Genomic DNA, 13,395 nt, shown 5'->3' with positions numbered 1-13,395 from the left:
TGATGATTAAGGGTGTGGAAGCTACATTTGCAATATATGGAATGCCTCATGATAATGATTTGAGAAACTCTCTACAGTCTGATTAAAGCTGCAATCCTGTATAGACATGCTGTGTGCCCCATAGACACTAGTGGGATTTACCTATGAGTAAGGAGCTATAGGTTTGTGCTGTAGATATGGAATCAAAGCATATCTGTTGTTCCAACATTTTACCTCCAATATGTTAGATCAGTGGTTCCCAAACTTTGATCCTTTGGGAGTTTTGGACTTCAACTCCCAGAAACCCCATCCAGCTGGAGGAACAGCCAGGAATTCTGGGAGCTGAAATCCAATACATCTGGAGAACCAAAGTTTGTGAACCACTTTGTTAGATCTTAAGTAACATCTTTGCCAAATAGTATTTCTGGAAGGTGCCAAGATAGGGAAGTCTAGCCTAGGATGAAGCTCTTCTTTCTGTCTCATCTTGATGGTGTACTCATTTGCTGAGAATTTGAATATGCCATAACTATCAAGCATGGATTTTCCCCATTGTATTACATAAGTGTATGGAAATGAATCAGTCAGTAAAGTCAAAATCATATTAAAGTTTTCCCTGGGAATCAAATTAGTATCACAACTTCCATGTGATTGTAGATTTTTGAAGGTAAAGGGTGAAAACTGGCTTCAAAGAAACAGCATCACAGAGCAACTGTGTGCCTCCTTACATCTTGTTTTGGGCTTTCTTGTGGAAGGAGGTTTCATTGAAACTAACTGGACTTGGTTGAGACTAGTGGGACACACAAGCAGTGGATCTGTATTTGGCTGACGGGATCTAAATTCCTTAAGAGTCTCAGTAAGATTAAGAAACTGTTGGTGAATTGGTTTTCCCCACACCTTTGTTTTATCAATATGTTTCTGGTTCTTTTTCAGGTTTCCATTCAATTACAAAGAGGCTGTTTTCAATACAAGTATTGGAATTCCACTAAGAGGAAATCTGTCAGGCTTGGGGATTTACCAAGAAAATCAAAGCAATGCAGCATTCGCAGTAGACCATAATTTCTTCCTTGGTAACTTTTGAAGATACGTCAGTTTCACAGACTGTTTTTCCTAACTACTATATATGTTGTGAAAACAATGCCTGGTGCAGTTACTTAGAAACTGTCAGTCAGAAGCAAAGGTACCAATTTTCTGCAATTCTGAGCATGCACAGAACCCAGAATCTGGCACAATATTTATATTCTTCACAAACTCAACTTTCACTCCCAAAGAAAAGAATGTTCAGCAATGCTCAGTCACCGTAAAACACGATCAATTCCCTTTTATTACAGTGCAGGGGAGTTAAGCATATTCTCATCAAAGAAAATCGCCTTAAAAATGCTTGGCCGAATTGTGATGTAGTTTTCTAACTTCCTTAACTGATGAGAAACACGAGAAAACATGCAGGCTGTATAGGTCAGGCTCAGGAAAGAGAGACTTGATGTAGGTCAGCCTTTTCCACCCCTGCATCCAGGATGGACTACAACAAGGGATAATGTAGTCCAATATATATGGCTTAGGAAGGATATCTATATCGAGATAAACATATAGCTTTTGCTCTGTGTGAGAATCATTGCTCTAAGTGTTGGATTTATTTCTTTCCACTCCACGTATCACACCAGTGCATTATAGACCAGCTTCTGAATCTGTTCTTACCAAAAGACTGCCCTTCATTATTATTATTATTATTATTATTATTAATAACTTTATTCTTGTATCCCGCCACCATCTCCCCAGAGGGACTCGGGGCGGTTTACACACGGCACAGAGTGCCAAAATAGAGTATAAAATAAAACACAATTTAAAATTACAGTTGAATAAAACATATTGGCATATTAAGACATTATTTTTGTATCAAGCAGCTTCTATAGGTGGCTACTCTGTCCCTTACCCTTGGTTAGATCACCCTACCTATCTATCCTTAGCTTCATATCACTTAGCCACCTCTCTGTTTCTGTTATAATATATTTTCCCTTCAAACCTTTTCAAATATACAACAAAAAGGAAAAAAATGGAAAATATTTCAAAGATTATCAAAATGCTTGATTTATCCATGCAAAATATTATTCTGTTGTGGTAGTTATTGTTTTTGGCATATAAGCAAGTGCTACATGTGGTTTTCTGATGGCTGAGCTGATGGATATATATATATATATATATATATATATATATTCATATTCTTAGGGTTATGGTTTTATTTAATGGTTTAATAAGTTAATCACCTTCAGCTCCATGTGAATATTTATAGATAAATATATTAATTTATGTTAAACTAAATACATATGTACAATCTAATAGCAATTATAGTCATGATGGCGCTGCTGACAACTGATTTTTATCATTCCCAAATGGGCTTTCAAGTCGCATCTCTCAAACAATTGCATTTCATGCCACAACTTGTACTATTTTTTAAAATAGAGTTCTGTTCAAACAACCTGCTTGTGAAATGGATTAGGGGTAAATGCGAGTAACCAGCTGTATGTGTGTATGTGAAATATTGTGCTAGGTGTGCTCAGTGCCTAAGGTGCTGAAATAAATCTTTTGATCTGGGCTTCTAATTGCATTCCTCAAGGCAGGATTTGAATTGCAAGAGAGGCTCAGAATATGGGCAGACCCTTGTCGCGATGACTTCAGGTATTTCCTTGTCTTTAGGTTGTTGGAGAATATTCATTTTACCTCTTGAAAACACCAGCCGCAATGTGGCCCGGAAAGCAAACAGTCTTCACAGTTCCCCGCACTCCCTGGATCACAGTTTCCTGAATTTCAGATCAAGAAAGTACAACAGATTAGTGTGTTGTTTAATTATTCCAGGCACAAGATATTTTTCTGGGTAATGTCCCAACTTTCCAGAAGATTGCCGTTATGGGTAGACGTAGTTCCACCCATCTATTCAAAGGTCTCGGAAAATGGAAAACAATGATCAAAAGTGCTGTGAAAATAGCAATCATTATTAAATGATAGCTTCAAGAGAAATTAATTTCCAGCTTTCCTCAAGGTGTTAATTGGCATAAAGTAAGAATTTTCTGAAATATTTGTGCTAATGATTAACCTTATTCCTTGGAGAAAATCATTCCAGGGAAACCATGTCATGAGCTCCCTGCTATAGATGTTAAACGAACAAAAGGAAGGAACCTTCTCCTTTCCTAGATATTTCTGTAACTTAAAATCATAAATAAAAATATATGGCAGAAATTCTCACACTACTTATTTACAAAGGCAAAAAGCCTGTAGCTCCTTTTCCATATTCTTCTCCAATATTTTCACGAGAGTTAAACATTCTGCACTCAGATAAAAACACACACATAACCACCAGGTAGAAAGATGCAGTTGTATAGCTCTTACATTTTTTAAAAAGTTAAGATCAGAATATATTCAAAATAGAACTCATTCTCAAAGAGTCTTACCTTGTACATTCTCATTTCTTTGAAGAAATAGGAAAAGGAGGTAAAACAATTCAATCCCCATTCGCTTTCAGTTCTGGCTGCACATACAAAACATATCAAAAATTATGTCCAGTGTAAGGCGATCAATACCGGCACTTTCAGCAGTCACAGATTATTCCTGTATGCATTTTAGGGATTTCTGCCCACAAAGTTTGTAGAAGAAACTCCTTAAGTTAACAGAACACTACATGAATAGCAACGAAACAAAAAAAGTACACCTTGATAGGTATGCAGTCGGCAGGCTATGCATAAAGTAGCCCGCATGGTTATGGAATGTAATACAGTTCTTTATCTTACTTCCTTGTTTTCCTTATAAGGAAGACAGGTATACAGTCACAGGTGGGTGGGGGAATTCATACAGGTATGTACTGGTGTGTTTTTTTAAAACAACAGTCGCTTCTAAAAGGTTCATAACATCTGAAGTCCAGACATAATGCCACTGAGATCTGTGTCCAGCATTTTTTTTCCAAAATATGAGTTTGATAGCTTTTTAAAAATATCATACTTGGGTGAAATACCTGGAGTGGTGCATAAACCCCATCTTTGCCAACTTCCTTGTAAAAGAAATCCTGAAAGGGAGAGAAAACATCACAGTCAGGTGTAGTGAATGAACACATTTCCATGGGAAAAATTAATAGGACTAAAAGAAAAAAAGTGGCTAAAAAGAGAAGAAATAATAATTTAGTTATACCTAAATATCAGTTTGTTATAATGCATTCTGAAGCAGAACCGGAAAACTCTGGAAAACTACTGAGGATCTTTCCACATGTAACCCCATCCACATGAGGTACAATCCTCTGCTGGTGTTGAGTTGTGTGTGGGTACAGCTATACATAGCTTACTGGTTCCCTCTTGATCCCACTAGCTCCTTCCCTAGAACTTTAAACATGCTTAATTGTATGTACTAATTTTCCAGTGAATAAACCAAGTTATTTTGTGAATGGAGGACCTCTGATTAATATGAAAACAATAGAATAATTTTCTAGAGTTAACTGTCACCAAAGATCATGTGTTGTCCTTGTTGAGTGCCTACAAGTCATTTCCAAATTATGTTGACCCTAAAGTGGCCCTATAATAAGGTTTTCTTGGCAAGCTTTGTTCAGAGGGAGCCTGCTGTTGCTTTCCTCTGAGGTTGTGAGTGACTTGCCCAAGGTTATCCAATGAATTTCTAAGCCTGAAGGGGATTCAGATTCTGACCTTAAGAATCATATTTTGACACTCACACCACCACACTAGGCTGACCATGGAACCTAAATATCTGGATTCATAATTCTTGAAATGTTGGGAAGTATCCTCGATATGGTTTTACATACACAGGTGCAATTTGCATATTATATCATATCATCATTAATCTGGTATCATGACCCATTTTGAAGATTCCATTTTATTATTAGCAAGTGAAAAAAAAAGAGAAGAGACTTAAAGCCAGATTTAAACAAGAGAACCATGGTGGTAGTCATGAGGAGTAAGAACTATCTCACAATTATCCATATTTTAATTACTGTTTCAATGATAAAAAGTTACATTTATTGCTTACCTGGCATTTGGGCATGTTTACATTGACCACTCATGAAGTATGGCATGGAAACACATTACTAGGGGGCTGTAGAGGGTGCAAACTGCATTGGGTGATACTAATGATTACAGTTTTTCTTTGAAGTGTTTTAGCCACAAAAACCCTTTTCGCTAGCCCAGAGAGAAATCTACCCTCAGAAGAGAAATTCATTCCTGAAAAAGTTATCATGGGGAAACGGTGTGTCCGCTGAAGCTTTATCAGCAATCCTTGTTTCCACAACAAGCCATATTTTTCAAAATCCAATTATCACGGGGACAGAAAGTGAGGAGAAATCTTCTGAACAGGGGCACAGAGGTGTTCAACCTCCCCTATGTTATACAAAGCTATATGTGTGTGTGTGTGTGTGTGTGTCTGGAGTTACACTTAAAATGTACCTGTTCCACCTTACATACAAAATCAACATAAGAACAAACCTACAGAACATATCTTGTTTGTAACTTGGGCACTGCCTGTATAATACTGTGTGATGAGGTCCTCATTTTGTTCCACAGAGTCAAGCTAATTTATCCCTTTGTTCTCTATGCTGATCCCAGTGCTAGAGTTACTGATCCTTTGGCAGACTTTATAATGAAGGCAATAGCTGTCCTTTAGTACTCATTGCTTCGTCTTGTGAATAAAGTATCTGAGTAGCTCCTAACCTCTGGTCTAAGACAAGGTATAAGGCAGGAGGAATTTTATGCAGTGTATCAAGTACTGGAATGGTATGATCCAGCCTTGAGAATGGACCTAATGCAGTTGTTTCGGCTCTGTTGTCCATAGAGATGTGCATTTGACTGGGACCTGTTTAACACCCCACATGCATAGGGCAGAATCCTCTAGTTCAATGGTTGTTAATCTTTGATCCTCCAGAGATTTTAGATGTCAATATTTCTTCATTGCTTGAATTGACTTGGTTTTCTGGTAGCTGAAGTCCCAAAGAACTAGAAGACCAGTTGGAGAATCACTGATTTAAAAGATTAGTTACTTCTCCAGAAACTAATGGCATTATTTTGGTTTGCTGTTGTAGGATAAGATGATGAAACTGTGAGTATGCAATATATATTCCTAGATCAGACCTTTTAATAAGTTCTGAAAGTAGATTTAGAGGAGGAATTCTTCATTTCTTAGTATGGAAGTATCTCAGACAAGGACCCCCACTTTCTGCTTTGAAAATAAAATTAAGAAACCCATACACACAAAAGTGAGATTCCTTTGACCTCAGGCTTCCCCACTTGTTTATGTAGTAAGTGCACACAACTTATTTGTAACCTACCCTTCAGTACCCTCTAGCAGCAAACCTTTCCAATCAATGTAGGAGCTTGTTGTAAGCAGCAAAGAACTGTCTAGGTTCTCACATGGGTAATGAAACTCCCATTTACTAGGACATCTCCAATTAGTTTTCTACACCTGATAAAATTTTATTTCTCCTGACATTTTAACTAAATTGCTAATTATAAGTATCGCCCGGGGGCAACATTTGCATAGTTGCTGGAAATACATGGCATACTGTTTGCAAAATAGATTCAATCAATCTTGTAATCCAACCCACAGAGAGGAGTGGTGGTTCCTAGTAAAGGAGTGTCTTACCGTCTCTGATTTTTCACACTTAAAAAAAGACCTCCCATAAGTCCCACAGCATGTGCTCTATCCTCTCCCTCTTCCCTTACATCTCTCTGGGTGTCTGTTGCTAAGGCTGTGGGACAAAAGGTAGACTCTTCTGTATGGTTATTGCTCAGAAGGGAAGGTAATCCAGGTCATTTTGCCGCCCAAAACAGAATGGTAATGGTGCCACATACTAGCCACTCAAATCAATATATGTACTCCATGCCAGGAGGTTATTGTGTCACATGATACTGGACATACTGTATATACTCATAAGTCTAGAAATTTTAGGCAAAAACCTGGGTCGACTTATCCACAGATCAAATACTCTCCTTTAACTCTTATCAAAAAGGAACTATATATGAATAATAATAACTTCATTTATTTCCTATATTTATACCCCATCCTTCTCCCCCCGAATGGGGACTCAGGGCAGCCTTACAAAAGCATCATACGATGCTAGTATCATAAAAAACCCCACAGTACAATCAAAATATTAAAAATTAAAACAACAAATAAACAATTAATTAAGACTAATCCATTAAAATTGAAATCCAAAAAACCAGTCCGGGTCAATTCATTGCCATAAGTGTGTGATCTGCTTCCACTTGCTGCTCACTGATCAAACGCTTGGTCCCATAACCAGGTTTTGATTTTCCTTCTAAAGGACAAGACGGAGATGGCCGATCTGATATCTCTAGGGAGGGCATTCCATAGGTAGGTGGGGGGGGGGGCACTGCTGAGAATGCCCTGTCTCTCGTCCCCATCAACTGTGTTTGCGACAGTGGTGGGATCGAGAGCAAGGCCTCTCCTGAAGATCTTAAACTTCGTGATGGTTCGTGGCAGGAGATACGTTCAGACAGGTAGTCTGCCCTATCTCCCCAGGAGGACTCAGGGAGGTTTCCAATATAAGGCAAAACATTAAATTGCCAGAAGGGAAAACCATACAAACAAATTAAAATAAACATTATAAAACATAAACATAAAATCCTGTAAAACAAACACAAAAATTTTAAAACCGGTTTCATTATAATTCCTTCAGACAGGTGCCAAATACCAATGGCCAGAATTACAAAATGGACATGGATAACTATGAAAGGGTAGTGAAAGGTGATAGCTCCCCCCCCCCCCACGTGAGACAGTGCTTTTGTTATATGGCCTGCTGCAGAGATGACATCATCCAATACAACATAATACAACCAACACAACTCATCATAGAAATACATGATCATGGGGAAAGGGACAACATACAAGATCCTCTGTTGGAGATGCCCTTTATTTTGTTATCTGACACTTGTAATTGCTTCATAGTTCTTGGCCTAGGTACAACATAAGGAGATCAAGGCAAAACCTATTTTGCTTAAAAATAAAATAAAATAAATAACCAGAAGTGACTTCTACTAATTATAAATGTCATATTTATTGTGAGGTATGTAAGAAAATGATAAACAAATGTTTATGTACATGTGACTGTATCAGCCTATGGTGTCTCCATGGATTACATAGGGTATTTTTAGACAAAGAATACTCAGGGGTGGTTTTGCCTTCCACTGCAATATAGTCAATAACACCTGGTATTCATAGATGGTCTCCCATTTAAATACCAAACAGGGTTGCTCCTGCTTAGCCTCCAAGATCAGATGGGATCTGCTGATAGTATGTTTAGGCTGTAATACCATTTGAAAGTTATCCATGGATGAATGCAAGAAATGACCTTTCTGAATCACACCCTTCTGAAAATATCTTTGTATGCATCTGTTCCTTCCCCCAGCTGACAACAGAAAAAGGATCTTTGCTATTCCAGTTCATACACCCACAAGCCACTATTTATTAGTTCACAATATTTTGTGCCACTTTTCATTTTTATATTCAAAACCTGCAAAGTGATTTACAAGAAAACACATCATGACAAGCTCCAATGAGCAATGCAATGCTACTTGTTTTTAATTGTTCATTTCCTGATTAATTTATTTTCCCAGACCAGTAGCAATGACTCACCTGTCAATGGTCAGAGCTGGTCCCTTCAGTTGCTTTGGGTGTATCGTCTGGACTTATCTGATTTTATAGAGTGAGCAGAGATGAATCAGTCACTATAAGAGTCATGGCACTCAGTGGGTCACTTGAAAGGGAAAGTCCCTTTGGCTCCAGTTTTATGCTCTTGTTCACATACCTTCTTGATGTGGCACACCTTCTTCCTAGCATTCACCCATCCATTAATCATTGACTTGTATTTATACACCATAGTCACTTTGCTACAGAATCATAAAACAGTTCCTCTATTGAAACAGCTTCATTGGCAGAGACTTCACCAAACAGCTTCTCTGCTTCCTTGGCGACAGGAGCTGAAACTCAACCATGCAGGTGTGACTAGCTGAGATGAACTAGCAGAAGTGCCAGCTTAGAATAGATATGAATGATTATACCTGCCGAATGCTTCTGAAATGCTTGACAGCAGGCTGCAAATCATTGCCAAGCTCTCCATAGAGAGAACTCTTAATTGCAAAGAACTCCTAACTGTAAGAACACATTTCATCTCATGTTTTGATTGTGCCTAAGTTTTCCTTATGCAGATATTTAGCATCCTACCTCAAGACATCTACATTCTGCAGACCTTGGGAGTCCAGTGTCAGAATTAGCTCTTCCACTGCCCCTCCAGTCCTTATTTTAGTGACAATTCAGCTCAGAGAATCTTCCAGAAAAAGTTAAATGTTTCTTATTCTTTTGTGACATTGCAATTCTTCTTAAGATATTATCCTGTTCTGATTTTGGGAGAATGTAGCATGAGTGTTCATGACGCAGTCTATGAGTAATGAGATAGTTTAATCACTAGATGGCAATGGAGTTAATTGTATCTAGGTGCAGGAACTTTTGGCTTCTTTCTCATTCTCTGAAAAAGAAGATAATGAAGCTGTTGCCTAGTATCCTCACTATTTGGCCCTCTAAGATTTCGGGGCACAAAACAGACCTCAATGTTTTTGTGAAATTAGTATAAAATAATTACAATAAATAATTGTAGTTAACATTTACCATAAATGATCCTCTGAAGATGCCAGCCACAGATGCAGAAGAAATGTCAGGAGGAAATGCTACTGGAACATGACCATACATCCTTAAAAACTCACAGCAGCCCACAGTAAACTCACAGTAAATAGCAGTTTTCTTACACTCAATGTTTTCCATGCAAGAAAAACTACACCTCAATAGAAGAGTGGATTGTGCTCATGTGGCTTCCCTTATAACATTGTCCCACATGTCATCTGTTATCTGCCCCCATGCTGTACCCTTTCATTTCAGCTGTGACCAATAAGGTTGTGGTCATTTTAATTTGAGTCAGATGTTGAGTGTTTCTTTTCTATCCCCTCTTTTTACCACTGGGACTCAAAAAGAGACAGTATTTGTTGACCCTATCTATGCAGTCGGTAGGACATAGCAGCATTTTACCTGACACCTTTCAAATGTTTTAGATAGTAACTCCCTTTACCCTTATCACTCACCATATGGCCAGGGTTGATGAGAACTGAAGTCAGGGGCAGCTCAACCCATTACGCAAAGTAAGCATTTGCAGTATAGTTGATTTTGCCCAGGGGCGCTCTTGAGGCGCTCTTGGGGGAAAATAGACCTTGACATATGCGAGTTGTAGTTACTGGGATGTATAGTTCACCTAATTCAAAGAGCATTCTGAACTCCACCAATGATGGAATTGAACCAAATATGGCACACAGAACTCCCATGATGAACAGAAAATATATATCAGTGATTGGTTGGGGGGGGGGGGGGGCAAAATACTGTTGTCCAAAATATGGATGGGGAAATCCCAGCTGATCCCAAAGTATCCTAGGCCATCAATCTATTCCCCTCTTAACCCATATCATTATCCTACAAGGAGGAAGTGAGGGATAGACCAAAGTACAGCCTATTGAGCAAAAGTGTGCAAATATTTAACTGGGTCCTTCAATAATACATTGGTGGTTCTTACAGTTCAGGCTTTTCTTGAAACATGTACCACTCATCCATTCAGGAATAGCCAGGCACCCCTGCACCAGAAATGTATCTATTCCATATAATTAACTGTAAGCAAAATACCTGCAATTATTCACAGACGCAGTTATTCAGTAGTTTCCATCGACAATATTGTTTCCATATTGCTGGCATGATTAATTTGCTATTTAAGCCAGTAACATACCCTCCAAGGGTATTCATTTGGCAAAGATAGTCTCAATTAATCCAATGCAGTCCCACTTTTTCAGCTGCTTTGAAAATGTCCCAGTTTCCTTCTCTCATTTTTCCCATCCATCCTCCAGCAACTCATAAGGTAAAGGTAAAGGTTTTCCCCTGACATCAAGTCCAGTCGTGTCTGACTCTGGGAGTTGGTTCCCACCGGAGCGGTACCTATTGATCTACTCACATTTGCATGTTTTCGAACCGCTAGGTTGGCAGAAGCTGGGGCCCATAAAACCTTAAACTAGAAATTTTCTTTTTTGAAGAATGCTAAAGAATTCTTTTATAATTATATACACTATTAGTTATAGTTCTGAGGACAAAATGTTGGGTACCATTTTGGCTGCACATTTTTAAAAGCAATTATTTACATTCATGTTTCTAAAAAGTAGATAAAATAGTTGGTTCATCCACTCAAAATAAGCCATTTGAATACTATGAGCTGTCAGCCTGAGGTATATATAACATGCTGCCATCCTATTTATCTTGTCACCACTCTAATAGTCACAAAAAACAGAGCATGAGGGAGCAATACTAAGGCCAGCAACAAATCGAGGGATATTCCTCTTTGGCCATTTAGTGAATGCATATATGGGGTTTTTTTTGTTGCAGTCAGGTGATCAAGTATTTATGATTGTGCTTATATGTGCTTGAACCAGGACTGGGTACTTTTAATGTAAGCCACTTTGAATCTCCTTCAGGAGAGATAAAGTAAGGTATAAATAAACATAATAATAAACATAACAACAACAACACCACAGTGTGTTCCAGGCATTACTCTGTAGGGCAGTGGTTCCCATCCTTTGATCCTCCAGGTGTTTTGGACTTCAACTCCCAGAAATCCCAGCCAGCTAACCAACTGTTAGGAATTGTGGGAGCTGAAGTCCAAAACACCTGGAGGACCAAAGGTTGGGAACTACTGCTATAGGGGATCCTTGAGGTGGGGACTTGAGGTGGTTTTCTCCAACAGTGGTAGACATCTCTCATACACCCCTGTGGCTGAGAGACTAGGACTGGGGCTGAGATATATGGGGCATAACTTTGTGGCCTTTTTTGGATAAGTTATTGTGCCTCTATGTTTTGGCAGGTGGATTCAGTCTGGAAGTATATTTTACACCTAAACATGCAAAGGTTTTATCATATGCTCACCTGTAGATCCACCAAAAGCCCACTCTCTTCTGTCCCTTTTGCAATGTGTCAATCATTTAATTTTTATCCTGCCTTTCCTCACAGGAATGAGTCTCCAAAGTCCAGACTAACTCTAAGTTCTGCCCCCTGTCCAGGCAGCTCAAACCCATGGCCTATCCAAACACAAGCAATTGGATTTAATTTCTAAAGCAGGTGGACTAAAAGGTCCCTAAGCAAATTGATGGAAGCCAAAGTGTGATTCCAGTTGTTTCTTAGATTGGTTCCAAGAGAGTGCAGCAATATGCACCCTCCTGCCGTATGCAGGAAAAATTAACATGCCATGTTCTCTCCTTAGGTAAACACTAATGGAGTAATAGCAAAGGTAGGGAGTTTTTTTAAAAGGGAGAATGAAGCATGCTTGGGAGTGGTTTTCATTTGCTTGTGCTTTATGCAAGACCTGGAATATGAGAGCTTTAAAGTCAGATGTGTATGAACCTGTTCTGACTTTGTGAAGTAAAGTCTAGCTTCCTTACCTAGTGGACACACTCCTTAAGTTCTAAGGACTTAAATCTCCTTAGCCCTATTGAAGTAAAACACCAGGCCTTAAGTCCCCCTACCTACAAGGATGAATTAGGAGGTCATTCCCCTACCCCAGCGAGAAGGGTAAGGAGAGATTGAAAGGGTGGGCTGGTTTTCATCAGAAGAAGAAATGCTTAGGACTTGAAAATTAACACCAAACAGAGCAATAGGTGTTATTTCAAAGAAGATATGTCTAGGAGGGAAGCATTAATATAACACTTTATTTCAACTATTAAACATGTGGAACTAAGCTGGTTTCCCTGAAGGAATTTTTGCCCCCTTTTTGTCCCTCTTTGTTATATTTCTCTGGTTCCATCACTGTACAGATGGAGATGGGGGCTATATTTTGGTTGGAAGCATACCATAGAATTTCACTGGAGGACCCATAGAAGCCCACAGATATTTCTGGGTGCGCGCACACACTTTTTGGAGCATAGATAAGTGAATAATAATAATAATAATAGTCATCATCATCATCTTTATTTATACCCTGCCACCATCTCCCCGAAGGGGACTCGAGGCGGCTAACATGAGGCCAAGCCCAAAATTACAATACAGCAAAATAAAATGAAACAGAAACAGCAGTAATAATATAAAATAAAATACATAAAATAACAGAGTATACAATAAACAAATGCAAAATAACATGGTGGAGGAATAAAAGCACAATGGGCAGGCCAAATGCACAAGATAAAATTGGTAAAACCCTGGGTGAGATACGTGGAGTTGTATGTGCCTGGGGGGAGAAGTGAAGCCATGTATACCAAATTTGTGGATATGGGTATTGTACTGTCGTTAATGACAGTGACTTACTGTATAAGTGAAAAGTTGGGAACCTTGATTTTAACTGAGGCT

At 38.7% G+C, this 13,395-nt stretch overlaps 1 protein-coding gene across 1 annotated transcript in view; it reads right to left on the bottom strand.

Annotated features, from left to right (window-relative positions):
* The window catches only part of ITGB6 (integrin subunit beta 6), an 80,671-nt gene that overhangs the window by 42,004 nt on the left and 25,272 nt on the right, over positions 1-13,395 (bottom strand). Inside the window, exons 2-4 of the mRNA XM_060777723.2 lie at positions 3,977-4,027; positions 3,420-3,496; positions 2,692-2,771 (exon numbers count right to left, since the gene is read on the bottom strand). Of these exons, the coding sequence (XP_060633706.1) occupies positions 2,692-2,771; positions 3,420-3,480 (141 nt within the window). The 5' untranslated portion in view covers positions 3,481-3,496; positions 3,977-4,027. The remainder of the gene's footprint in view (positions 1-2,691; positions 2,772-3,419; positions 3,497-3,976; positions 4,028-13,395) is intronic.

The sequence above is a fragment of the Anolis sagrei genome, chromosome 1, assembly GCF_037176765.1.
Source record: "Anolis sagrei isolate rAnoSag1 chromosome 1, rAnoSag1.mat, whole genome shotgun sequence".
Taxonomy (NCBI): Eukaryota; Metazoa; Chordata; class Lepidosauria; order Squamata; family Dactyloidae; genus Anolis; species Anolis sagrei.
Note: the sequence above shows the minus strand (reverse complement) of the source record. Positions and strands in the feature narration are given on the sequence as shown.